Source organism: Salarias fasciatus, assembly GCF_902148845.1.
Source record: "Salarias fasciatus chromosome 7 unlocalized genomic scaffold, fSalaFa1.1 super_scaffold_4, whole genome shotgun sequence".
Lineage (NCBI taxonomy): Eukaryota > Metazoa > Chordata > Actinopteri > Blenniiformes > Blenniidae > Salarias > Salarias fasciatus.
Window position 1 is genome coordinate 19,581,810 of NW_021941229.1, and position 27,964 is coordinate 19,609,773.

At 42.2% G+C, this 27,964-nt stretch overlaps 3 protein-coding genes and 1 long non-coding RNA gene across 5 annotated transcripts in view; 2 read left to right on the forward strand and 2 right to left on the reverse strand.

Annotated features, from left to right (window-relative positions):
• Positions 1–68: 68 nt before the first annotated feature.
• Positions 69–27,948, reverse strand: crhbp (corticotropin releasing hormone binding protein). Of its 2 annotated transcripts, XR_003930627.1 has the most exons (9): positions 27,800–27,948; positions 27,617–27,710; positions 26,884–27,041; positions 26,272–26,482; positions 25,896–26,041; positions 23,108–23,225; positions 22,546–23,024; positions 12,622–12,628; positions 69–82 (listed from the first exon to the last, which is right to left on the reverse strand). XR_003930627.1 is itself a non-coding variant. In XM_030085096.1 (7 exons), the coding sequence occupies exons 1-7, from the start codon at positions 27,899–27,901 to the stop codon at positions 22,870–22,872; spliced, it is 984 nt and encodes a 327-aa protein (XP_029940956.1). In that variant the 5' UTR covers positions 27,902–27,948; the 3' UTR covers positions 22,428–22,869. The 2 variants fall into 2 exon arrangements, 1 of the variants encoding a protein (XP_029940956.1); XM_030085096.1 differs by lacking the exons at positions 69–82; positions 12,622–12,628 and having other exon boundaries at positions 22,428–23,024.
• ch25hl2 (cholesterol 25-hydroxylase like 2) lies at positions 1,169–2,612 on the reverse strand. Its single transcript, XM_030085097.1, has one exon. The coding sequence runs from the start codon at positions 2,461–2,463 to the stop codon at positions 1,564–1,566; it is 900 nt and encodes a 299-aa protein (XP_029940957.1). The 5' UTR covers positions 2,464–2,612; the 3' UTR covers positions 1,169–1,563.
• Positions 6,643–27,964, forward strand: part of LOC115383072 (uncharacterized) — a 29,524-nt gene continuing 8,202 nt past the window's right edge. Inside the window, exons 1-2 of the long non-coding RNA XR_003930628.1 lie at positions 6,643–6,774; positions 8,950–9,062. This is a non-coding gene — a long non-coding RNA (uncharacterized LOC115383072). The remainder of the gene's footprint in view (positions 6,775–8,949; positions 9,063–27,964) is intronic.
• Positions 12,358–15,339, forward strand: s100z (S100 calcium binding protein Z). Its single transcript, XM_030085098.1, has 2 exons — positions 12,358–12,510; positions 13,697–15,339. Exons 1-2 carry the CDS (start codon positions 12,370–12,372, stop codon positions 13,853–13,855), a joined length of 300 nt encoding a protein of 99 aa, XP_029940958.1. The 5' UTR covers positions 12,358–12,369; the 3' UTR covers positions 13,856–15,339.

Here is a 27,964-nt window from a genome sequence, read left to right on the forward strand (position 1 = left end):
GGCTAGTTTGTTGAAGTTTAAGCAATGTGAATGTTTTTTGGTACTCTGCATTGCAGGTCAATTCTGTCCTCATAAAACACACCTATTAATCCCCTGGACCAGTTTAACCAAGGTCACGATGTGCAGGAGTCCATCCCAGCTGAGGACGAGTCAAAGGTCCAGGGTTCAGGGTTCAGGGTTCAGGGTTCGTGGTCCAGGGTAAACCCTGTGCAGGTCACCAGTCCGTCACAGAGCAAACAGAAAGAAACAGCAAAACACACTCACAGAATTCAGTGTCCGCTCACAGTAATCACCACTGCAGCGATCATCCACAACCTGGCTGCGCAAATAATTAAATTTTTCAAATAAACGTAGTTCGTAACGTGGCGGCTGTGAGCAGATATTTGCATCCTTAAATAACTTTAAACATTTTTAAAGTTCTAAGTCACGCCTTTCGCTCTAAAATGAAAAAACTGTGAACTCAGATGGCAGCCAAGTTAAAAAAATGCATTACTAGCTGATGACTTTGTAGCTTTAAAATTTATTTGAATTATATAATCATAATTACATAATGTAATCCTGTCATATTTTTCATTTATGATATGATTTCTTTGCCGTAGAATTTAATAGTCTGGTTCAATTCAATTTGTAACCTAAAAATATTGAGGCTGCAAAGGTAAAAAAAAAAGTCCAATTTCTTAAGAAACATAGATTGTAAAATAAATCATGCATTTAATGGAAGCAAGCATCACATTGTGCACGATCACAAATGTTCTCTGCTCAATTTTCGAATGATTAGGTGTCTTTATCAATAAAGTTTTATTTTTCTGACAAACATTTTGAAAACTGTACAGTGCTGTTATAAAGGTGTGAGGTTTGGAGGAACTACTCCTGGAACTCTTTTGTCTCAGAGCGAGAAAGAGAGTGATGGATTAGTATTTCGCCCACGCGTCATACTGGGACACGGCTAAAAGACCGCTATTCATGTGTGGGAGTGTGAGGGGTCAGCGCCGAGCAGGGAGAGAATGGAGATCGTACGTGCTAACGCGTGGGTAATCATTCTGACAGATCACACCATCTACCCTCACCCAGTAGGACTCAGCAAAGAAAGAAAAGAAGACACCTTAAGTGTGTTTTCATCACTTTTATTTTTTCACAATAGTGTAAAACATGTGTCAGATGTGTGGAAACGGACCTGAGAATGCCACAGGGACATGTAGAAACACATCAATGCAATAACACGGGTGGAAAAATCTCTATGAATAAGAGATAATTGTACATAACACAACAGTATAATCTATACTATCATTGTACATAAAATAAAAACACAACTTACCAGACAGTCAAGAAATGTTAGACTGATTATCACCGAAGAATATCCTTATTCTGTTAGAAAGCAGTGGAAAATACCAATATAATGTGAGAATATCAAAATATTGGAAAGAGAAGAGGATGCTGGGAGATAGAAAGGAGATAAACTGGTCTGCAGGAGAGCTGAGAACGAGAGCAGCTACAAAAGAGGGAGTTTCAGTAAAAGAGAGAGAGCGAGAGAGGGAGAGTCAATGTGGGATTAATTCCGGCTCTTTAGTCTTTTCCCTCTTTCATGTCGTCTGGCTCTCCGGCGGCCGTGTGGCTGGAGGCGGTTGGCACGGAGTGCGTGCCCCCCAGCCAGTCCCAGTGCGAGAAGAAGGGGGCGAAGTTAGTGCCGGGGCGCTGGTGGTGGGCGTCGTGCTTCGGCGCGCCTCCCCAGAGGCCAAAGGGCACCAGGTTGTGCATGGACCAGGGGAAGTCGTAGCCGCAGTGGTCCTCGGTGGAGACGTACACGTTGAAGACCATGAAGGCCCACGTCGTGAGGCAGTGGCACTGCAGCAGGATGGGGTCCACCGTGGCCCAGAAGCCCACGCTGAACAGCTCCCAGCCCGACAGGTACTGCGTGACCAGGCTGAACGGCTGGTTGTACTGGTGGTGCACGGCGTGGAAGGTGCGGTACAGCCAGGGCACCCGGTGGTGCAGCAGGTGCCACAGATAGTACTGGAAGTCGAAGACCACCATGCAGCCCAGGATTCCCAGGGAGAAGCTCCAGAGGGTGGGCGCCTCCCGGGGCAGCGGGGTCGGCGGCCTCCACAGCCACTGGGCCACCGCGGCGGGGAAGATGTAGAGCAGGTGGTTGTAGACCGTGACCCCCAGGGTGGTCCAGATGTTGGGCCAGGTGACGAGCCTGTCCGGGTGCAGCCGGTACCGGTTGATGCAGGGCCAGGAGGGAGCCAGCAGGTCCAGCACGGTGTAGAGACCAACCAGAAGAAAGTAGGTGGTGATGGAGAGCGCCACGGGGAAGAGGGGGCTCCTCAGGAAGTCGTGGTGGTTCTGGTGGAGGTAGTCCCAAATGGGCTGCAGGACCAGGTCTCCAGACTGGCCCCCAGTCACGTTGTCCACCTCCGACATCCAGGATAAAGCCTCGCTTCTTAGTAATCTGCCTGTTCTCATCACTATCTTGGCGTTTCTCTCCTAAAGAGGGCTGGTCCAAGAGGATTATCTCCTAACAAGCCTCAGGAGAGGATAAAGAGGCTCTAAATGAATGGAAGGGTCCAATCAGATTCCTCCTTTAGGTTAAGCGGCACACAAATTGTCCGGCGATGCCGTGCCAAATTGGACTGGCGAACCGTCCCAGTCTCTTATGTATGTTCAAGCCCCACCTCCACCCCTTCACCCACCCTCTGCATTCTAAAAGAAGGCGCTCTGTAAAGGCCCCTTTTTTCACGGGCACAAGGACCGCAGCCAGGACTCAGGAGCCAGGCCACAGCAGCTCTCATTTTTGACCCAAATCATGGAGCGAGAGCTTCCGCCTTCCTGTGAATTTCACTGCGTCACATTAAACACACTGAAGTTCGTCTTTTAGCCACAAGAGAGAAAAAAAACCAGCAAGATCAATGCATCTTATTGACTCGTATTTTCACTGCTACGTGTTACTGTGAGCGTGTTATTGCCGTTGTCTTTTAATAAGACCACTGGGATGGTGCCGAGCCACCAACGTGCACACAGCGCGAGCCCGAAAGAGTAATTAATCATTGACAAGTTGTCAAAACAGAAAGAACTTCCTCTCCGATGCTGGGCAGCGGATTGGTTTGGTGCTCAGTTTGAGTCTGGTTTACTGGGAAAAAGGAAATCGTTGTTCAGAACTGAAGTGAAGCAGAAATCCCAGCTGTCATCTCTGTGGAGTGATTCAATGATTCTGTTCAGACTGGATTTCTGAATAAATATGTTGAGAAACCATGTGGTTTATAAGTCAGGCGCTCATAGATTTCAACAGATTTGTTTCAGTTTGACAGAGCAGCATTTTCATGGAATATCAGAATGTAACAACTTTGTAAACAAAACTGATAAGCAGATAGTCTGAAGATCTAATTATAGATGACAAAACAATAAATAAATACACCAAGTCTGTCTACAAAGGGCCAACTTTAACTTGAAGGATGACACAGCAAATTTTTAATATTACAGAGGAAAACACTATTTTCTTCTCTTCAATTTTCTCTTATTAATTATTCTTACTTATATTACTTTGTTAATTTAAACTTTAAACATTTTAGTTTTTTTGTTTTATACATTGTAAACCTGACATTTGTTCTTGAGATGAAGTTTGACACTCCTGTCTGAAGCAGGTAGCAGATATATCATGCGGCTTATCAGTTGAGAAAGTCATAAAATCATCGAAGGAAACACGATAATGCAACGACTGCTGTTTACTGGTGAGGAGAAAGAATAGCAAAGAGGCTGCATCTTTCCTTAATTAACCTCAAGTCAACACACAGGAGGTCATGTGACCAGGAAGACCCGCAGGTGTAAAGATCAAACGCACACGGCTGAAGCTCACGAGCACGTGAGTGCGTTCTGCGCTCAGTGGAATCCTTCTACAAACTTCTGCTTTCGCCTGATGTACAGGTGAGTGCTGCCACACATCTTGGAAGCAGATGAACATATTCCCTGAAAATGCTTATATATAAAAAAAAGTATCTTCTTTATGTTTTCTCTTGAGTTCGCCATTGGTTTATGGATTTGTTTACATTTCGCTCGTCCTTCCTCCTCTGCACTGTATTAGCTGTTATTTCAATAACTGGATGGTTTCTACTCTCCTATGGTTCTCTTGTAGCTCAAGCTGTTAAAATGCCTATAATCTCCATTTTTGGAGGCTTTTCGTTCGTTAATGCAACAGATATGCAAAATAAAAAAAATGCACAATTGGTTGAACTTGTCCATTTAGATTATTTACGGAGAATTTGGTCGATTCTGATTACCTCCTTTCAATTTTTACTCTAATACTACTTTACTGCACTAAATGCTGATTCCCTCCATATCAAGATATAGACCAGATGCAGCTGTCTTAAAATTCTGAGATAGTTGGCCTTTAAATGTCCAATATCTTTAAAAACTTGATTGGATTTGATTAAAAAAAAAAAAAAATCTCGTAGGTCAGAGATGACCTGGTTAATGGTTGGCTTAATGGACATTGAAGTGATTCAGTTTTCTTTGTTTCTTCTGAATTCAGGTGCTCACTTGATTGCGAGTTATTTTCAATGAGGCTCTTGATTTGTTTAAAAAGTCAGTCATTGTTTACACACAGTCACCTGCACTAGTTTTGTGTCCTGTGTGTCACAAGGTGCACCACTGAAGAGCAAACATGCTTTTCCAAAGCATAGAGGCGAAACACTGATGATATTGTTGATATAAGACAATTTAAACAGGAAGTGTCTCGCTCTTTTCGTAAATGTTTGCAGAAGCAACATCATTCTTTGTGTTATTGTTTGGTCGCCGCTGAGTTTCTGTTGTTAGTTCTAAAGAAATGTGAGGCAGTGCAGATGGTGTTCACAGTATCTTTTTAGAGAAAAATTCACTTGAGGTGCATCATTTGCGATGATCAACCACTAGGGAGCAGTAAAAACCCAGTTTTGACCTTTGACAGAGTCACAGAATAAAACGGTGAATGAAGGGAAAGCTGAATTATTTTACAAACACGTCAGTTTTTGCTTATTTCAAAAGTAATTTGATGTGAGCTTATTTAGGGTGATTTAAAGGTGAGAACTGACTTCACAAGCTCAAAGGCAGGTTCATCCTAATGTGGAATTCATTTTTTTTAAATAAGGTTTTTTTTTTTTTGTATAATATTGAAATGTTCTGTTTAACCACCCACAATGTGAATAATTGGCTCTTGATTGACGAGCAGCAGAGTGTTTCCCTGGACAGTTGGACATGTCGGTGACAATGGGAGTAGCCTATTTATTAAGATGTGTGAAGAAGGAGTGATTCACTGATAACACACTGTGAAGACGTGTGGAGTGCTGCACGCTGTCTGCAGACAGAATAACAACAGCCCCCGGCTTTAATGATTCCTCCGGGTCCTTTGTATTAAAGTCATAACCCATAACAAATTAACCGAAAATCACACAATAAATAAGTATTTTATTATATTTTATGAATATATAGCAGAAGATCTGGTCACTTTCAGAACTATGAAGTTATTGGGGTTGTAGGAATGCAGTGGAAATGTTGGCATTTCTGCACCTTCCAATGACAAGAAGTCACCGGACAGACATGGCATTTTTGAATCTGGCAGGAGGATGTTGGCAAAAATAAATGAGAAGTGGATCTCGGCATGTCGCAACATCGATCATAACGCAGCATCAAGCGTGGATGACAAGGTGTGAAACTCCTCCCGTCACCCCTGAGTGCCAATGAGGGAGAACATCCAAGAACCTCCGACACAGGACAGAACGCCTTTAAAAACGTATGCAGCAACAGGGGAATAGAAAGTGAGATAAGAAATGAGGGGAAATTGTCTGTTTTCGGTACAATCTAAATGAGGGATCTAAAAACAATTAAACAGGTGTTTTTATTGTCTTCATTGAAAATCCAGATGTGAGCAGCTGGCCTCAAAGTGAGAGTATTCAGGCTAGCAGGGATTTCACAGTAAATCCACTTGTTGGTAGTAATAAGAATGCCCATTTATATCATACTTCGTCAAAACCAAGGTTACAAAATGCTCCACTAAAAAAAAGAGAAAAGTCAAAACTGAATTCACTGTGAATTCTAATAAAGTGTAAAAACAGGAAACGTGAACCACGAGCATTAATCTGTGTGAAGTTTCCATGTTCTCCCTGGGTTCTCTCCAGGTACAGTCAGTCCAAAGACAGTTGTTGTAGGTGAACTGCTGACCATGAAATGACATGTAGAGAGTTTTCCTGTCACTCTCATTATCAGCTGTCATCATTAAGGGCTCAAGTAGAAGATGGTTAAAAATCCACATCAATGTTATTATTTGTCTCCTGTGGACAATTTTTCTTCTCATTTTCAGTTTTAGAATGAAAAACCTTTGAGGCAAGTTTCCTCAACAAAGCTGGAAATCCACAGATTGTGCAACTTCTATCTTTCTTGTCGTTATTATTATCAAATTTAAATTTCAACACCGATGCAACCGACACCTGTCAGCATATGTCTATAATGATCTTACTTTATTAGTTTTGGTATTCAGAGTTCTGCAGAATCGTCTTTCGACCACATTTGTATCTCCCCGGTCGTCTGTGTGGCCCTTTCTCTCTCCCCCCTCTGTGATTCTCCGCTTCAGGCTGTGTGGCTGCATTTGTTCCCACAGTGTGTTGCAGCTCTGAAAAGAGCACATCCTCAGAGACAGAGCCACGTCAGGCCTCATCAACAGGTGCAAGTCTGAAGACAGAGAGTCCAGTCAGCCCGCCGCTGAACAAAGGGCTGGAGAACCCTGAGAGTCGGCGTGAGACACATCAGCAGGTTTGTTCACAGGCCCGCTGCGTGTGTGTGTGTGCGTGTGTGTGTGTCAGCGAGAAAAAAAACAGCAACCACGGCATCTCTGTGAGCCGAAGTTCAGGAAGCTCTGAGCAAACTTCTAACTTTATTTAGCACGCACGTTATGAAAGTCTTCTCTTACTGTTGATCTGAAGGTCTAATATGATTTCACCATCATTCGTTCTGCAGCTCTGTCCAAAATGTTTAAATTAACATACCGTGCACATCTAGCATCTTGGGGGCGGAAATGAGCCTCTTCTGCTGGAATGCCAATTCCTGTTCCTGAACTGATGAACGCTTAAGTTTTAATGGATGTGTCACAAGTAGAGTTCAAACAATACAATTTATATGCGGAGAGAAAATTGATTTTATGATCATTTAGGTCAAGGTCAGGTTTATTTATATAGCACATTTAAAAACGGAAACATACTGCCCCAAAGGGCTTTCCGCAATTCAATAAACTACCATTACATAATAAAAGGTCTACTATAGTAAACATTAAACACAAGATTTAGAAACCAAACTGCTAATACAATCAAATTGTAATACCAAAAGGCCTTAAAATCAGCTTGAATTGAAAGCCAGTAAAACGAAATGGGTTTTCAGCAATGATTTAAAAGAATCAACAGAGGAAGCAGCTCTGATCTTAATAGGAAGAGTTTTCCAAAGTTCATTTAATTGTTTTCAGTCTTTTGTTTCATTTTAGAATACTACTTTTGAACTTCAGCAAGACGTGATTTGCTTCATTTTGTTTGCCGACAACCAACATTTGTCATGTCTTGCTGACATTTAAAAACTTAGTCAGGGAATTTAGCACATACCGTATTTTCCGCACTATAAGGCACACCTAAAAGCCTCTAATTTTCTTACAAACCAGCAGTGCGCCTTATAGTCTGGTGCGCCTTTTTTTGCGGAAAATACGGTAATAATAAAGACCACCCGGTTGTCAGTCAGTGTTGTTTTGACCACGGTTCCCATAATGCTCTACGGTCTGATCTAGCACACCTTGAAGTTACCTTTAGCGTGGACAGGGCAATAATAGTAAAACTGGCTATTATCTGAGCATCTGAATAAAAGAAACAATAGTATATGCTTCATTTAATGTGAGGGGGGCGTGGCCGGGCGACTCTCATTGAAATGTATTAGTTTAAAAAGAGAGGCGTGGGACATGAAAAAACTGTGCAAAGCACTGCTCCTGGACAGGATTCTATAGATTAATTTACGCGAGTCATATTTCAGTCATAGTTATGACTGGGTTGTCTATTCTACGCGCCTGATAATGCGGTGCGCCTATATTAAAAAGTTTTTAAAAACTCCTTATAGTGTGGGAAATACAGTAATTGTATATGTATTATATAAAGCACTCCCGGGTGCAAGTGCTCCAAATGGCAGTAAAATTCTGTGAGGAGAAACGATTAAAGTGGATACAGTATTAATCGGATCAAATGAGTCGATACTGTTATTGTAAGAAATGACATTACTCCACCAAAAATAAGAGAAGAGAGCAGTGAGTAAACTGATGTCTATTGATGTTTTTCCACTATAGTAGGATGTTCGAGGTCTTCACAGCTTTACTTCAAAGAACATTTTCTGATATTTGTGATTGACGAGTGACCTTTCTGAGATGTGACCTGCAGGCTGCATCCCACTGTGAACTTCTGCTGGAAAAAAGAGTGTAGACAGATTTTATCACAGATTAGAGAACCTCTGCTCATCTTCACCTCTGAAATAAGCGAAGCTGTGTATAAAACTTCCTTCCAGCCTTTACTTTTGACCAGTGTAGTGATCCTCAGTCAGCATGTCTCTTTGTACCTTTCTTCTTGTTGCTTTTTGAGGGTCGTGTGTGAAGTATCGCACACCGATACACTGAGTTTCAGTATGGGCATTTTGACAGTTTGATAAGAAATGTACCAGTATTGATGTGAAAGTGGGATGTGTTTGATTTCAGCACTGTGCCGTCGCTCAGCGGATTCACTTTTACAGTACAGTCAAAACTCTGGTGTATCAGTCTAAATGCAGACATTTTTCTTCTCATCTACAATCTTTTTTAATCGGCACTCATCCCCCAAGAGGGAAATTGAGATGAGATATGTTGCTACATAAAGTGGGATTGTTCAGTGTAGTTATCTGAATTCTGCCTCTTTTTCCTCTGTGTTGCAGCAGGGGACTGAAAACGCACCGGAACGTTGGTCTTGTTAGCGACCTTCAGGATTATGCAGAAAATCCGAGGATGCACGCAAGGGTGTGAAATGGTCCTTCGTCTGTCAGGTCAGGTGGGTGAAAGACGACGGCATTCACGGACTGTTTTTACACTTGTTAGGTAAAAAGATGATGTTAAAATGTAAAATATGATCGAGTTTTATTGGTAACTTCAAAAGGTGAGCATGTAGGCTCGTGAAAACATTTTCATTACAACTAAGTTCTTCGTGAAATCGCAAATAAATTGTTAGTGTACTCAGGGAGATAATGAGAGATTTTTTGTGGGTTTTCATAGTTTTAAATTTAATCTTTTTCTCAGTAAATATGATGGGAAAAGCAAAAACAACTCATTAGTTTGTGTCCCACATCATCCTGTGAGCAGTGAAATCAAACTATACCAGCAATAGGAATCCAGCTTTCAGAAACTGTTAAAATGGGGTGTATATATATCACATAATACGAGGAAAAGGATTTGCTAACAGAACAACCTGATTTGCCAAGATTGTTTTACTTTGAAAAACCTACAAATGTTAATCTGTCAGGTCCAACTTTCCAAGACGCCGACATGAATTTAGTGGGTGAAAAACAACATATATATAGTAATATTACGAGGATTAAAAAAGAAACCCCACATTGAAGCAGGTAAGATGCTTTCTGTGTTTGTTTCTAGCCGATGTGTTGTCCGCTCAGGCCTCGGGCTTCGCGGCGCGACTCCCCCGCTCAGCTGCGAGGGAAACTGTTTCATCACCGGAACAAATGGAAAGTTATTTTCTCGGTGGCGGCGTCGACGAGTGGAAGAAAAGTTGCAGGCGCACCTGACAATTCAGTGTCCCCGAGGAGAAGTCTTTGGGGGCCGGGGGCTGGATGGAGTGTTATTCTCCTCCGTCAGTTATGGGATGAGGGGGGGGGCAGTCACGTATGAGAGGGCAACAACGGACACAGAATGACAAAGGATGAAACCTGCAGCTGCTAAAAAAAAAAAAAAAAAAAAAAAAAAAAGCGGCACTGACAAGGTGACCTCTTGAATCACAAGGTGAAACTGAAAAAATCTCAACACAAACAGCAGGTTTTTTTTTTTTTTAAAGGCTAAGACCCTCTGAGTGTACAAGAGAAAAGCAACTGCTCTTGTACCTCCAATGCGTTTAAACATATTTGATTTAGATCATTTTATATATTTATCAGTAATCTGTTCTGAGTGCTGGACAATTGAATCAGAACTTTGATGGAACGTCCCAATTCCAGGTTAGTCCTGCAGCAGTTCCTCCAGAGCTGCAGCTTTTCATACCCGAAAGAAGTCCTCATCTATCAGACACGGAAGGCAACGTGGTGAAGCCGCGGTAGATCAGGAGTCACTGATGTACGACAGATGAGCTCCAGCTCTGATTTCTGCACAGGCTAGTTGTGGTTTTGTAAGAAGTGTGTGAGAAAACACACTGAATTAGTGTCTGGGACAACAGAGCCACATACTTGTGAGGGTGTCGCAGCTTCCGTCCCTTTCCTCCACAAAAGTTCAATGGCATAAACGCTGCACCTGCACCTGCGCACCACGATACTCGCCGTTGTTACACTTTGCAGTGTATTGATCTCTGTGGGTGTGTGTGTGTGTGTGTGGGGGGGGTTTATTGTAAAAACAATGAGCAGCAACTACTAGTGGCCCTACAGGAAAACTACATCGCCGTCAGCGTTGAACGCTGCCGTGTGAACGTTGAACTTTTTCTGAAACAAAAATGCAAACGGGAAACATTTTCACTAGAAACGTTGCGTAAACAGGACCTTAGCTTCATGTAGCCGACAAACACGCGTTTCACTTATTGACGCCCCGACTCTCTCTATTCTTCACCGTTTTTTAAAGTCAGCGTTGGGCCACTGGGGCTCAGCTGGTGGAGCAGATCACTTTCCATTTCTGAAGTTCATGGTTCAATCCCTCGCCTCCTCTTCGACTCTGAACTCAGTTTTTCCTAGAGGACTACTAGAATTGTGCGTGTGCGTGTGTGTGTGTGTGTGTCAGGTGGTTTGAGCATTCAGTGAGAATTCAGAAGGTGATCAAACTTTGAGCTTCTAAAAAGGACTTTGAATTGGAAGGCTTTAGATGACACTTGAGTTGAGATGAGCGTGTTCACATCACTCTGCCGTCATCAGTGTTACTTTCTCAGGAGCCAGAAGCTTCCCCAGAGCCTCACCAGACATCGGCCCACTGTTGGCATTGTTCCTTCAGCAGGGCGGTCATTTCGTACATGCCACGAGAAAAAAAAAAAAGTAACTTCAGTCTTTGAAAAGTCTTAACTCGTACTTTGAGTATGCTGCTGTTTTTTTTTTTTTTTGAGAAAAGTGTCTGAACTTTATAGTAAAAAAAGCAAACATTAGAAGCAGGGTGATAGAGCTGGTTTATGAAACATGGCGGCAGAGTTCTTGCTGAGTAAAGTAAAGATAAAAGCCGTTGTTTCAGCTTACACACTCAAATTCTGTATTTGCATGTCCATATGGATTCAGCTTTATCCTGTCTTTTCCCATTAAATCTGTTATGAACTTGTTAATTTTTGAGAGACATTCAAAATGGCCTCAACCTCCGAATAGAAATAATGAAAAGAAATGGGTGGTTTTTAAAAGAAATATGAAATAAAAAGGCAAAAGTTGTCAAGAGAAAAAAAGGCAAAACATCATATAAAATTTTCAGAAGACTGAGAAAAAAACAGTTTACACAAACACATAAGATACTCAAAGTGCAAAATAACAGTAAGAAAATATGACTTATAAAATAAGATACTTAAAAATAAATAAAGTCTAATAAATCAGAGCACCTTTTTCAGCCCTTCTTTTTTAAATCCAACTCAAACGGGGCAGGTTTAGGGTTCTCGTTTCCATCTCCACCTTTCAAAGCTTCCAGATATCGTTTACTGTTGACGCAAAGACAAAGAATCACCTCAAATAAACCCGGTCCTGTAGTTTTGGGATGATTCCATCTGCTCGGGTCCTGACGGTCTCCCGTCCTGCCGAAGCGTTCAGTGGTGCAGACGGCTGAATTCCCCGGAGGCCCGCAGGGTTACACTGGTACATGTTTTGTTTTTCACTGAACCACGCTGATTAAAACCAGGAGAGGAAGAGCGTTGCCATGGCCGTCTCACCTGTGGAATTAATTATCGGCGCACAGATAGAGGAAGGCCCACTTACCTTCCCCTCATTTCCTCATAAACAAGCGGAGCCGCGGCGTCTCTCGTCACATTTGCGTGGGACTCTAACCAGGTAAGGCGGCTTCCCTTCGCCGGCGCGTAATTGCCGTCAATTTTCTCTGGCGTACATAAACGATCTTTTGAGGTAATGGGGCATGTCGACGGTTTTGCTTCTCAGGAAGTTTTTACCCCCGCCCCCCATCCTGCCAGCAGAATGCCGAGCCAGCTCGAGGGCGCCATGGACGCGCTGATCACGGTTTTCTACAACTACTCGGGAAACGACGGGGATAAATACAAGCTCAACAAAGGCGAGCTGAAGCAGCTGCTGAACAGCGAGCTCACCGACTTCCTCACGGTAAAAACACACGCTTTTATTTAAATATTCAACCACCTGGACCAGTTTTCGTAGTGTCTTTTTTCGCCTGAAGGTCACATGACGTAGAGCGGTTTCCACACGATTCAACACGGTTGACCTTGTTGGGCGATGCTGTCGCCTCATTGATTGCTATCCTGCTGTCGGAGCGTAAACCGCCGGCGGCTCCCGCATCATGGCGCCGCAGGAAATAAAGAAGGTGGGGAAGGAGACGGATAAGGTCGTTTAAGATAAATCCCGGCCCCCCCTGCGTCGCCGAGATAGCGGCGCGTAGCTGAGAGCCTGTCGATTTTTAACAGAGAGCTTAGAGATACCTTCAGATATCCTTCTCCTCTTTTCTTCTTCGCTTGTCCTCCTTCGTTGGGAAGGGAAGCCTCAGGTGCTCACACATCATCATCATCATCATCATCATCATCGTCTTCGGTGGCCCATATCACCTCCAAATATAGACATCCTCATGATGTCCCCGCCTCCCCGTGGGCTGCAGTCACCTCTGAGAATAGAAGCAGCCTCACTGAGACTCTCGCTCTCGGGAAACTTTGACACTTGATAACCGCGCCGGTAACTTTATCTCCACCTCAGCCGACCTGTAATCGATTACTTTAATTTATTGCTTTAATATAGACACCGAGTGGGATGTATAAATGCATACTGGGATTTCTAGAGATACATACCTTGATATACACAGAATGAGATATCTAATAAAAAGAATGACTTAAACTATATATTTAATGTTATCTGTTCATGTTTATTGATTATCTCTGACTGCTAATGAAGGATTGTGTCATTTTTCCAAGTTATAAAGTGTATCTCCATCCACGCACGCAGCTCTACTGGAAAAAAATGTGCCTGCAGTGTGATTGGGGGGTTTAATTCCTAACCTTTGGCGAAATGTTGATCTTTAATGATTGCCGCTATAGAAGAAAGATCAGCGCTGCCTCTGAGGGCAGAGGGTGGAAAGGAAAGCCGTGTCTTCTTCAGAGGAGTAAATGTCGCGAGCGATCGGCGGCAGCTCACGGGTCATTTAACAGCAACATCGCTCTGCTTTCCGCCTGGCTCCGACGGCAGAATCCCCCCACTGTCCAGCATCGGCCTCAATGTATTTGGTGTTTTAACTGGATCAATCTGTGTGTATGAATTTTCGCTTTCGTCTTTTCTCCCGCTTCAGTCCCAGAAAGACCCGATGCTTGTGGAGAAAATCATGAACGACCTGGACTCGAACAAAGACAACGAGGTGGACTTCAATGAGTTCGTCGTGCTGGTGGCCGCCCTCACCGTCGCCTGCAACGACTTCTTCCAGGAGCAGCAGATGAAGAAAGCCAAGTAGATATGTCGACAACAACAAAAACTACTGTAACTCTCCAGCTGAAGTTTGATCCTTTCCCCTTAGTTGAATGATTCGTAATAGTACCGTCTGAGCTGAGTGTAGCTTTAATACAGGTGTTGCAGCCTGGAGCTGTTCAGCGTTGTGTCTCCAAATTGTACTGGTTTTCATTTTAACTCAACTCCGTGACCTTTGAATTATGTACATTGCAGTTTAAACCGAAATTCTCCTTTGAAAACCGGTTTTAAAAAAAGCATGTCCTCATAGTTTCTTCTTGTCGTCCCTACAGGATCGCCCCCTTCTCGCCCAGTCTTCAAATGTCAGATGGTTAATGTGTAATATTTTCCTGATGGTGCATTTAGTGGGAAACATTTCCATCCCTTGTCAGTTCTGCTGTCAGTCTCTGATCCTCTGGGGGAAACTGTTTTTTTTTTTCCCCTCACGCTCCAGCTAAGCTGGAGTCATGGAAAAGTGCGCGGGATCACAGTAGATGTGCCGAGTGTTTGTGTCGGGGCTTCACTGTAAACAGCCTGTGTCGTGTCGTGTTTTTGCGTCGTGCGTCTGTATTTCCTCCCTGACTCATCTGGAAAGCTTTTAAAATTCACGCCTTTAGCTTTTAGTATTGATTTTAATGTTACATCCTGTGAATGGCTCTCGGGGGCTAAAATGTAAAAATAAAATGCAGTAAATGAAAAACGCTGCACCTTCTGGCAACTAAATATCATGACTTTTTGTTATTTACGAGGTAGATGCACCAACAGTAGAAATACATTGACGCTGTCATCTTGTCAAAACGGCGTTTACGATGTGTCATTTTGAAAACTGGCGTATAATCTACAGAGGAGCGATGCCCCGCAACAATCAAGTCAAGCGTTGATATTTTAGCCTACACTGAACCGTGTCTGCTGGTGTCAGTAGGAAAATCCAGGGGAGATTCTGTAGCATAACACACAGCATTTTAATTCTACTTCCCGGGTCGTAATATTCTAAATGTCTCGTCTCAGAAAATGGTTTAGATGTAATGTAATGCTTTATTTGTTTAAACTCATCAAAACAATAACTCTGTGGAAGATAAGTTAATATTGACCAAGGATGTTACTGTGTTAGGAGGTGAAATACTGATCTAACAGTACGGTGCAAAAAGCCTCGTTATTCTACAGCATTTAAAGTCCAATATGGATTTTGAATATGGCGATTAAAAGCTTCCATTGACTCTTCATACACAAAATACATTTCCAGGACAAGTTTTAAAATCTTTAAAAAGGCTCCAGGAACCTCCGTACAAAGTGTAGCCACAGTACTTTTCAGTAACACAAATGAAGACTATTCGCCTTTATTGAAGTAAAACTAGCATGTTTTCCCTTTTCTTTGCAAAGTGGCAGTCCTGCAGTCTTTCTTTGATATTTCACCAGAGACAGAAAGTCCAGCCAAGCCACATTCTCAGGTCCACACATCTGGTGAAGCAAAATATTCAATCTTTGTAATCAATAACGAAGCAAAATTATAAAATAAATAAATTCTGTGTCCACTCTCCCGTTTGTGACGTTTGGTGAAAATCGGATCAGGTTTTTATGATCAGATAAACTGTGGGAGCAGAGTGGAGCGTGTAATAAGTTTCTCCACTTGAGCAAAATGACTTTTCTCAGTTCTGAATGTGTGAGTCTGTGGACTCGGGCCAGCGTCATTCATCCCTCTCTCACTTTATCTCCCCAGTCCAAGAGTGGCTGTGCTTTTGGGAAATGACGGCGTTTCCTGTCTGGATGACGCATGGCGATCCCAGGACCGGAGCGCACCTGGGTCCCACACACACACACACACACACCCTCTCACACACACCGACATGTCTCCCCCTCCAGCGGAAACGCAGACGTTCTCAACTTTGAGGAGGGACAGACGTGTCGGCAGAAGCTGAATCTTCTCAGGGTTTTCCTCCCTGAGTCCGTTTCCCAAAATACCAAACCAGACAGTTAATTTGCTCTGACATTCTCAGCTGTGACGCGCAGGGGAGAAGAAAAAAAAAAAAAATCACTGAAACCCAAATGCATTGGCAAGTGGCGCTTTTATGCTTGCAGATGGCGCTTGCACAAACCGTCACCGTTACAATGCAATTTGTGTGTGATTGGCTGTAATCGAGCAGCATAATCACCGCATCTCCCCCAGCAGGGTGCCATGCAGTAATTATAGTGGGTTTTTTTTTGTTTTTTTGTTCAGTTTTTAAAAGGTTGCAATCAATCCAAAGTGTCATTTGATCATTTTTAAAAGTGGATATTTATAGTCTCACTTTCATGATTGGCTGTTTCTTCATTTCCTGCGGATGTCGTGTTCAGGAACCAGCTCTCAGCTGCGGAAAACTTTTTCCCGCAGATCATTAGCATTGAGTCATCAGTCGTGACCAGATCGTCGCTTCTCGCGTTGGTGGAGTCATGAAGTCCTGGTGGTGTGGAGGGGAAAGAAAAAAAAAACTCCCCTAATGAGGCAGGGCAATTAATGAGACTGGAGTGTCTGCAGCCACAGCTCGCATGTTAGAGCCAACAGGCGGAATCAGAGATGAGAGTAGAGGAGGGTTTGCGGGCAAAACATCCAGGACAGGCGAAATGGGCAAGTTAAAAAAGTTCTCTTATATTTCATCAACTTGTATCAGGTGTGTTAGAATAAAATACATTTATGCTTTCAGTGTGGTTAAACAAACATGCAAAAAAAAAACCATGAAATCCTCTGAGGTGGCACAGGCAGAGCAGGTCAGCTGTCACCAATGTTTACATGACCATAGAAATCTGATTAATGGGAATAATAAAATCATAACACAAGTGAAGAACTAAAACTCAACTCTAAAGTAGTGGGCAGTGATTGGTAGAATATTGACTTTCTCAACTTCAAGACACAGGCTGTGTTTATGGAAACTTCATCGCTGATGTTTTAAATAACGGCACTTAAAGTATCCTCTTCATGACAATGTATAGAAAGAGCATGAGAGACCTCATGTCAAGGTAATTGGGAAAATCGGATGTATCACATTTACATGTGCTTAAATGCAGTAATAGAAAAAAGGCTATTGATTCAGCCTCACAAGTGATGTTTAGTGGAGGTAAAACACACACACACACACACACACACACACACACACACACACACACACACACACACACACACACACACGAGCAGCCCAGTCAGCTCATTTCTCCTCCTCCAGTTCTTCCTGACTGTGAACATGCACTTTGACAGGCTACTTGCAGTTACTGGCATTCAGTATTTGGGGCTTTTTCCAGACCTCACTTCTCCTCTTGTCCTGAGTTTTGGTGGATCGTCCATCAAAGAGAACAAAACAGCAACAGTTTGACATCCATATGAGTTATAACAAGCAGAGTAGAGAACTCTGAAAGACCTTTCCAGACTGAAAGACATCCTCTTCTGACGGCCTCATGCTGCTCTTTAGCTGCTGACGTTATGACAACACCGGCTTAAAAAGCAAAGAGGGAAGAAATGAGTACCTGATATGGAGCTATTAGTCATAATTTGAAGGTTTTTAAATCATGAAAACAGTGTATTTACTTTCCACTGCAAAATACAGCAGTAGATCAGCTACTAAGAAAACAGTCATCATTTTTGAACATGTCAGTCTTATTTATAGGCTCTATTTCAGAATTTATCAAACAGGTTGGCCTGCGATCTGAATACTTTTGCAGTTGTTTAGGAACAGCTCTTCAATAATGACAGGAGAGAGTGACGAGGAAGGACAGGACAAGGACGAAGAAACTGCCTGAGGAGAAACCGCTATATTACCGGACACCCGGACGGCAGATAAATCACCGCTGCTGTAGGTCGGGTTTGGTGCGTTTAGAGGTTTCCGGGACGGTTTTCTCCTCCTCACTTCGAGCGTCATCCGTCCAAATGTGGCCGCTACCTGTGACGAATGTCTTCAAAAACCGCCCGGGGCTCTTATCTCCCGCGTGCTGTCCGCGACCCGTGTTTCGTCACGTTGTGCGTCACTGTCAGTGCCATAACTCCTCATTAGTGGCGACCAGCGTGTGTGTGTGTGTGTGTGTGTGTGTATGTTGGTTTCATTTTCTGTGCTTATTTAAAGAGTCAGTTGATGAGTGAAGGGAAAATGAAAGGTGAAGTGGACTTAATGGAGCAAGTGTGTGTGTGTACTTCATTAATGAGTACAAATATTGCTGATTTCACTCCAGATTTGTTTTTCAGGAAAAAAAAAAAAATCGATTTTTTTGGTGTTGAAGGTTATTAGAACAGTCAATAAATAAAGAGTTAATACAAAATTAAGCTACTTAACATTTAGAAAACAGTGTGTAATTTGCTCTAGAGCCACATGTGGCTCCTCAGCCTCTCTATAGCGGCTGTCTGTTACCTTTACAAAATTATACATGAAAAACAAAGCATTTTCCTCGTTTTTAGTTTGCTGCAATATCTTCCAAATCCTGCAGCTCGACGAGACAAATGTGACTCCTAACTCCGTTAAAGAACAAGTTAAATGGCTAAAAATGTTCAGAACTTTGTAAATAGGATAAACCATTCACAAAAAAATTACCGAAATGTCAAAATCAGCTGAAAATACTAAAATTCTTTAAACATATAAAAGACTGAAGAGAGCTGAAAGAATCAAATCCGCTTAAAACTGAGCAAAAAAATGCAATAAAATAAATAATAGGCTTTAAACAGCAGCATGGATGGTGTCAGTGTTAGATCTGCGACACTGCTGGGCAGATGGTGGCGTTGGGGAACAGCTCGGTGCTTCATCCAGCTCGGTTTTCATCCAACCTCCACTTTAGTGCTACCAGCGCCCCGGGCCTCCACGTTGGCCAAAATTCCCATACTTTTGTGTCTGCGTGCATCTGTTTTGTGTTGTGTGTGTGTATTTGCTGCTTTCTCATGTCAGTAACGTCACCTTAGTTTTCCTTTAACAAACCCTGATATGTACATTTTTGTGTGCATGAAAAAAAAAAGTGAAGACAAAATAAAATGTGATTGCAAAGATTTCATTCTGAAACAAAAAAATCTGCATCATTTTGGCCAAAAACATCTAGAGAAGATCTGTTTCAACTTCATTTGTGGGTTCAGACAGGAAATACACACTGCTTGCTTCTAGACTGAACGGTTCAACTTATCTTTAAAGCAACAGTTGGCTTCGCTTCGCCGCGGCTTCATAAATATGCAGTGTGATATTCCGAGAGGCACGGCACTCAAAATATTGAGCGTCTGCTCTGATCCACCACAGAGTAATTGACAAATTATTGATGATCTTCCACTGAGTGATGCTAGATTGAAATGTCAGCCTTAATTCCTCAGTCTGTGGAGAAAACGGAGCGGCTCAGCATCCGCATCGACAAACCAGAGCTGTCAGTCCGAAACACTCCTGTGAGCAGCGCTTCGACCGCTTCGGGGTGTAAAATACGGTCCTGTGCACTTTAACTTGGAATTTATAGAAAAGGTGTCGTAAACTGTGTGCAAGGGTGCGTACAAAACTCTCTGCTATCTGGGATTATTCACGTCGGGGAGTGAATGCGTCACAGGGCTTGTTCATTCATCATATCGCCGAGCACAGAGAGAAGGTTCAGACTGACGGGGCACAGCAAGACGCAGTTTCAAATATAGGACACAAAAACAGCTAAACTGAGGAAGCCAGCTATGTGTTTATTTTAAACTCATGAGCTGCAGTGTTATTTTGTAAAGGTAAACAGCAGTTTAAGGTCTTAATTCATAATGAAAAGTGGGTTCCACAAACCCACACTGTTCACCTGTTTGTGTTTTTGTGGCATTTACTGATTATGAAACATTTAGTGAGCTTTTTTTTTCCAGACTAGAATTCCAAAACACATATATATTTAATAATTTGTAGCGTTACAAAGTCCTCTGAATAGGATCATTCTATTTTTTGCGTTCATGTCTTTCTCCAGTAGTAGTAGAGGACTCCAGTAGAGCCTGGAGAGGGAACGATAATGTCGTCATTCTTTCGATCTGATGTGCTTGTGTGAAGCAGAAGTCACCTGACCAATAAAGGGTTAACCCTCTAACTCTCTTCCTCCCCAGCAATAAAGCAATATTCTAATCATGTAAAATTATGTTACACACCAAATTAAGTAGAACTGCAGTTGCAACAACATAAAAGTCATCTTGACAAGTTGCTCCACCTGAACGATGATGCATAACATGGGTTAAGATCATTTTTACTGTCGTCAGAATAATGATTTGCTCAGACTTGCTTCACACAGACTAAACCCAATTCATTATTTGAAGGAGCCGATGTCCGACTTGTTAGTTTCGTCGTTGCCCATTGTCTCGCCTGTTGTAGTTTTCCCATTTCGTGAATGTTTGAACCACACTGACATCTGTTTGTGAGGACTGTGAGGAGGAATGACTCATAAAGGATGAATTCAGAAAGAAGAGCTTCCCGCACGGCTCCCTCACACACACCTCCCGCTCCCGTCCTATTAAAACCAGATTGCTGAAAGACCATCAGAGGTGTTGATTAATGCAACACACACGCACATTTCTCCCCACTGTAAAGATCCGAGCAGGTTGTTGATCACCAGCTGCGGCCGCAGGTGTGTATCGATGATAGCGGACCTACGGGGGCTTTAATCGCAGGCCGCCCCATTGGTTTGCACCCTCCGCGTCGTTATTTCCAGAGATATCGCCTGCTGTTTTCCTGGTAGCGGTGACAGCGAGGGGCCGTTATGGGCCGGCCGCGGTGACACATCCGAGGGTTATGGCAGACGCACGTGCACGACGCAAGTCCCGCGTGGCATCGCGGTTAACCGCCAAGACAGGAGACTGGAGTTTAACGACGGGTGCTTATCTTACTGCAGAGAGCTCACAGTGGGTTACTGTAAATGCTTAAAAATGTGTGTCTGTGTGACAAATACACTTTGTGGAAACACCAGGCGTCGCCATCTTTGTGACTGGTTCAGAAAGTAATGTAAATGGAGTAATTTCAGATCAGAACTGATGTTTTATTAGAAACATTTTAAAACTAAATATGATGTAAATGTGATGAAAACCAAACAATGTATTCATGGAACATGTCCGGTTGTAGGCTTTATATCATTGTAAAAGGTTGAAAAAGAAAATCCTCAGTTCATTTATTCATTTTATTCAAATTAGCATCACTGTTGATGCATGAGAAATGACACCTCTGATTTATTTTCATTTTAAAAGACAGTTTATTTAAGTACATCCCAATGAAGAAGTTCATAACAATCAGGAGAGATAAATCATAAACTGCATACAGTTAAAGGAAACTGAAATATTTTCAGTGATTTCCAGTAACTGTGTGTGACTATTTTATCATAATGTTAAAACTGTGTCCCTGTACCAAAGTAACACAAAAGTTTACAGTCAACAAACTGTAGTTCAGACTCTGTCCTCCTGATTTCAGCTCCACCTCAACACCCCGTCCCCAGAAATCACAAATGTGAGTGAAGACGAGGTGCAATCTGTGTGAAGTTTATTATCCACAACAACAACAAGAAGCTGCACCCTGCAGCAGGTCAGTGAGCACAGCTCCCATGTCAGGCAGGTATCCTCTCTCTCTCTCTCTCTCTCACACACACACGCACGCACACACACCCATCTCAGGGAACGTGGCTGTGGGATGTCTCTCCACTGCTACAAAACTCAGGCGTTTGTCAAACTCGCACGTCCCTCAGACGGTCAGCAAAAAGGAGGAAGCTGATCCACACAGGGTTCGATTTGATGGAGGGGATTTGCTGAACGATCTTATCGCAGGGAGAGAAAAAATAAATCTATCCTCACCTCATGGTGGCATCTTCATCAGCAGGCTGGACAAAACAGATAGATGTATCTTGAAATCGAGGTAAAGCCGCACACTCTATGCCAAGGAGTGAAGCTGTATTTGAAACAGAAACTTTGTTTCTTTTTTATTTATTTCACAGTCCTTCAACAAGTTCTCATATGGAGCCAACAGTGATTGCACTGATGGTTTTAGACCGGAGCTATAAAACAGTCCGACTTGGTTTTTGTGTGTCTGAATCATCACATCTAGATTTTTATTGTGAGTCTTCATGTTGAGCTATTAAAAACATGCAGCTGTGTTGAAGACCGTAACCCTCTTACATTACTTATAAACATGCATTTCATAGTGTATTCTCCTTTTCTCTTTTTTTAAATTCAAGATTTCTTTTCAGAAATTGTGAGAATTAAGGCATGTTGGAGAAAAAAAATGTGGTTTTCTTCACAAGTTGGATCTTTAATTGGTAAATAATTTCAAACACTGGGGCATAATATGTAAATCTGTACATTGCACCTTTGGATTTGATGCCAAACTTGCCTGTAGGTGTGACTGTCTCTGCCTTGTTCAGCAGTTTAGATGGATGTATAATGTCACACTTCAGTGTGGAATAATACCTACAGACAGAATATTAATTCTTTCTGTGACTGAAGCTCGGATTTAATGAAGATTCAGTTTTTTCTTGTCATTGTCAAGAAACTAAGCTTTCTTTTTACTCTGTTTTAGCACATTTAGCACAAACAAGAAACTACAAAAAAAGACAAACACAGTTGAATGCTTTGTCATGCAGTAAATTTTTTATTACAAAAGTGATTTTTATCAAATTTTACTGCTTCATGACAATAAGTATCAGTATTTGTCATCGTTCTCCAACCTCTACCCTTGATATCTATAGGAAACGACTCAGGGCATCACGTTTCTCTCGTCAAACATTCATTTTAGCACCATCAAGTCTCCTCATAAACCCGTAATGTCACAACCCAAAGTCCTGCCCTCTTAATGTACACAGAATAAATAAAATTCGCAATCCTAGTTAACACAAAAGAAAATTCATTGGGATTTATTTAGCAACGATGTGAGTCGGTCAAAAGACAAAAAGGTTAAAAGAAAAGCAACAACAAAGTAAAGTCTGGTAATATTTTTATGGCACAACCTTATTTTTTGTGGCTCACGATGTTGTATGCAACCAGAGGATGGATCTGCTGCTTTCAAAATATAGTTGATAAACAAAAATGTTCGGTGGAGAAAAGTGGATTTAGTTGCTGAAGCAGAAATCTTCCACGTTGTTGAGCTTGATGCTCTGCAGCTCTTGGCTGTCCAGTAGCCTGTAGCTGAACGACACCCGGTTGACGAACCTCCCGCTCGACACCATCCTCACCACCGTGTTCTCGCAGCCGATCTTCATGTGGGCTGCAGGGGGGAAGCAGGAGACACGTCTCTGAGTCTGCCGTTAATGAGCAGGGGAGGCTGGGCTCTGCGTTTTTTTTACTCACTGGGTCCCGTGAACGTGATGCAGAGGTCGGTGATGGGATACAGCTTCGACGTGTCGATGCCGTTTCCTCCCAGGAGCTGCACGAAGTCCCCAGACTCCCCGCAGCCGGGAATGGACCTCTGTGGAAGGCAGCCGGCATGAAAACACGTAAAGATCAGTCAACTCTGTGCTTTATTTTTATTTTATTTTTTTACTTTGAAGGATTTTTCCTTGTTTTCCAGAGTCACAAAGGACCAGTAGATCCCCATTCCCCCATGGTTTGAGGCGATTCCTCTAAAGTGTGTGAAGGTGTGAATGTTGGTGTGTGATGATTTGTCTCTGGTGACGTGTCCATGATGAACCCTGCTTTTGCCCTTTGTTAGTTGGGATTAGTTTCTAGAATTATATGAAATGGTTTAATATATAGAATGACTTTACGGAATCGTACTTGGTGTTTGAATTTATGGAATGTTATGAGTGAAAAGCACTAATTCTAAAGGAAAACTGAGCAGACTGACGTATTCAAATGGATCATCTCTCTTATATCAAGTGATTTTGGAATGAATTACATGGTGATCAGTGTCTGGTTGCTCCTTTGTGGGTTGCTACAGCAGATCAAGAAAAGGCACAATTTTGAAGTCCTCCCTCATGTGACCAGTAGTGGGAATCATTTCCGTCTTTGGAGGCATGAGCGAAACGAGTTGCTGAAGAAATGACTGATTCACATAAGGTATTGCAACAGTTATTGTTTTTACTGAAACAGGCCTATTTTAGTGAGGTATAAGAGAAGGTTACTTCATAACATATTCATCAAATCACTGCTATTGGCCCATTTTTGTCAGCTACAGCTTTTCTTAAACTGTCTATTTTTTTCCTCTTCCATGATTTTATCATGATTTACAGGATCACAAAAGATTAAATGCACAAAAGAATTATTTTGTTCAAGGGAGCTTGAATCAAGTTGGAAAACCATATTTGTCTGTAATTTGGACCGGCCACTCGTATAAAGCATTATCACCCTGCTCTCAAACAATATTCAAAGACGCCAATTCATGGGGCTCACTGATGAGGACTTCTTAGAGAACCGATCAATACTGCATAATGATCTTAATCAAAAATCTGCAACTTTGATCATAGTGTGAACCACACATCTTTCATCCTCAATACCAGAACGGCCACAGCTACACGTTAGGACTATGGCTTCACATATAAATGTAAAACCCCTTTAAATTAATTTAGTGAAACAATATTCTGATAGTGTTTGCAGTTGATTTCTGGCCTCTAATTAGTTTTCATCTTGTATCTGTTCCCCTCATAACTCTTCAATACAGAAAATGGAAATCTCAAAGCCATTCAAATCTGTTTGATCGACCTAAGGAGTTTATAAAGTGTAAACTTTAGAAAAGTCCTCTCTTTTGAACTGTTCCTGGTGACTCCATGTGTTTAAATTCTTAAACATTTGGTCCATAGTTGTTTAATTTTGTTTGATGTGCTCAGTGATATAACATTTTTGCCATGTTTTTCAAGCATCAACCACAAATGACACGATAAATGAAAATCCATTGCCAGTGACTCCTTTAACCCATTAAGACTTCAGGGATGACCGAAGCTGCGGTTTGTAAATTGTAAACTGGATGTGTGGCGTCCACATATCCACCTCTGCAGGCAGAAGTTCTCTGTTACACACCTGGAGAGCTTCAGGTCTTAATAGGTTTTACACTTCACCAGCTGCAGCTTCTCCAAGACTGGAGCAGTAATTTTGATGCATCTGTTTAATTCCAGCTAAAACGTTTGAAAAACATCTGCAGCAAATGGACACCTTAGGTCACTGGTGTACGAGGTTCAGGAGGAAACTGTTGTAGCTCACGCCTTTAGACATCTGTCACATTGTTCCACTAAAAATATTTTGTTGAAGCAGCTTTTTCAAATATTGTTTAATGTTTTGTATTAAAGTAAAGCCTGAACGTATTTTTTTCTATTTTGTTTTAGTGTGCTTATTTTAATACTTGATTATTTTGTACTGTTGATTTCCAAAGAAATCACTTTTTTGGTTACAAAGAAATGTATTAATTATATAGCTGGATTTTATATCCATACCATTCAGAAGAGGCATACTTTGAAGATATTTGGTTGTTAAGAGTAACATTTTAGTACAGGAGAGGAAGTGTGTAATGCATTTAAAATAGGCTTTTTTCCACCAACAGCTGTCAGTTGCTGCATTACCTGAAAGAAAAATGTTAACTTGTGAACTTCACAAGCTAACAAAAGTTAAAATGGTCTGTAACGCTGAGGGGAACTATAAAGTCTTCATCCATTAATCCATTCATCCATCTTCTGTACGACTATCTCTGACTTCATCCTGCTGACTGTGGTGGAAGGAATTCAGCAGTCTGGATAGTTTAACAGTCTATCACAGGGAAAATGCAGAGAAACTGACAACACACACACATACTCACACCTACAAGTCAGCAAACGACATCAAACGGATGTTTTTACAGTGTGGGAATAAACTAGAGTACTCAGAGAAAACCCATGCATGCACACGGAGAACATGTAAACCTTGAATAACCAGGACACCACTCTGTTCTGCCATGTCATTATTATTATTGCTATCATTATTATGCTATAATTTTATAATTTATTGTACAAAAAGTCAAGGTCTTACAGTGTTGCGCAATACTTTATCATCTAATAAATGTATGTAGGCTATGTCGTGTTATAAGTATGTGAACAATAAGTTGAAAAAAAAATTGTTATGAGAGTAATTTGGTGCCTGAGGCGGTGCTGAAGTGTGTGTAGTGACTGCTCACCTTGGGGAAGTTGTTGTAGTGTCCCAGGCTGAACTCTGAGACGTCGATCTCCACTGGATATATGATGGAGAAGCTGCAGTTTCTGTGCTGCTGTGGGATCACCATTGTGTAACTGCCCTCTGGTGACTGTGAGATGACATTACAGGCTGCAGGGAGAGGAGGAGGAGAGTGGTGAAGAAGACTTCCCCAAGAATCACACAGATGCAACATTGATGCAGCTGTAAATACTGAGCTGACTGAGGTTTTTAGCTAAATCTGCTGTTCCGGAGTTCAGTGATTTGCGACTGCAGGACAGCCTTTGCAGGGTTTGGGTTATCGCTTCAATTAAAATGTGCATGTCGCCCTTCATCCCTGAAGAGGACAGTCTGTAACTCACGGAAGGGGTTGATGTGCTTCCTGACTGTCAGGGTGAAGCTGCTGCCGGCGTTGTGGATGCGGAAGAAGACCATGGCCACGTTCTGAGAGGAGCGCACGCTCTTCCTCAGTGAGCCCGAGTCGCAGTAATCCACGTAGCGCTCGTACACGGGCAGAGGGTGGTCCTGGGAGCTGGGGAACTTCTCTCCCTTCATCACCCAGCCGTCAAACACCTTCAACAGACGCAGAAAACAAACAGCAGATCACCAAACACAGGCCTTTTGCAAGTTTCTGTATGGGAGTAATTTTGGCTGGTCAATTAGGAATCTCCTGGTCGAAAATATAACATACTGAGAGGGGTGATTTGAGGCCAAGTCAGCTAAAGTATGAAGGTTAAACACAAGTGCTTGAGGTTAAAGGAGCTTTTTGTCTGATTAGGAGGCATTGCTAAGCTCACACAGGCAGGTCAAGCATGTAAACAAGCACAGACTGTACCACAAAACAAACTGGAAGCCAAACAAGCACAGGATGACATAATATGCTTGATACAGCAGAAGTTGGAGCTATTTTGAAATGATGCTTTATTTGAATTAGAGGTTTAACGTCTGTGTTTTGGGTGGACTTGTCGTCTCACTGTGATGAAGTCTCCTCCTCTGCAGTCGATGTCGACGTTGTCGTAATCCACCGTGATCACTTCATTGGGCTCTGCCGTGAAGAAGGCGGCACAGCTGAGCTGAGGACGCTCGGCCGTGAAGGTGAACTGACCCTCCACTGCGACCATGTCCAGACAGCCTGGAAGACGACACGCAGCAATGAATACATGCCAGTAACACACTCCAGTCATTCTCATTCAAACCCTGAAAGATCAGATATTTACATTTTACTGCAGTTTTTGTTCAATAATTCACATAAAGTTTGCATTATTATTTTAATGAAAAATAATGCAACAAATATTCAAAATTCCTTAAGCAAAAGAGAATTAAAGAAATCAAAGTGGAAGCTCACAGAGTCTGAAAATAAGGGACTAAGAAATTTACCTTGTCATCCCCAAAACTGAATACTCAACTGTTTTTGATTAGGCTATGTGCATTCATTATACAGGCTGAATATAAAATCTATTCGAAAGCATGTGTCTTGTTTCTCTGCTGCAGCCATGACAGCAAAATGAGCACGTTTTCATAAAAAAGAAGCTTTAGTGGGACCAAAAGGTCACACTATGAAGACCATATATATTTTTCCTAATTGATATATTAAAGTGTAGATGTTGTATGAATAGTGATATTTCGAGGAAACGCTCAATAATTATTTTTCTTTCTTTCTTCCAAACAGTTATATCAGTGCAAAGTAAATATATTTGCAGGACGTACGCAAAGGTCGGCGGTACAATAACTCCTCTGGTATTTCTCTCTTGGGTTCGGGGTTGAAAAATGAGTATAAATCATCTTTTGAGATCTCGTTGTTCTGCAGAAACAAAGCGCAAAGTTTTGTTTTTTTATACATTTCCCACGCGTGCATTAAAGACTAGTGAGAGACAACAAGGCTGACCTTACCTCGATGTACCTGGCGTCCCCCTTCAGCACGGACAGACACACGAGCAGGAGGAAGAGCCGCTCGCGGAGCGTGCGCTCCGTCACGCGCATCTGTGACATCATGCGAGGCGCACCTGAGCGGACCTGAGCGGTGTGAGGCGCTGCGCGGCCGCGCGCCGCTTTTTA

Coding starts and splice junctions, on each gene's coding strand:
- ch25hl2 (XM_030085097.1), bottom strand. CDS start 2,463: ATGAGAACAGGCAGATTACTAAGAAGCGAGGCTTTATCCTGGATGTCG.
- s100z (XM_030085098.1), top strand. CDS start 12,370: ATGCCGAGCCAGCTCGAGGGCGCCATGGACGCGCTGATCACGGTTTTC. Junction 12,511..13,696: donor AGCTCACCGACTTCCTCACG/GTAAAAACACAC, acceptor CTCCCGCTTCAG/TCCCAGAAAGACCCGATGCT.
- crhbp (XM_030085096.1), bottom strand. CDS start 27,901: ATGATGTCACAGATGCGCGTGACGGAGCGCACGCTCCGCGAGCGGCTC. Junction 26,483..26,883: donor GAGGAGGAGACTTCATCACA/GTGAGACGACAA, acceptor CGTCTGTTGAAG/GTGTTTGACGGCTGGGTGAT. Junction 23,226..25,895: donor ACTACAACAACTTCCCCAAG/GTGAGCAGTCAC, acceptor TGCCTTCCACAG/AGGTCCATTCCCGGCTGCGG.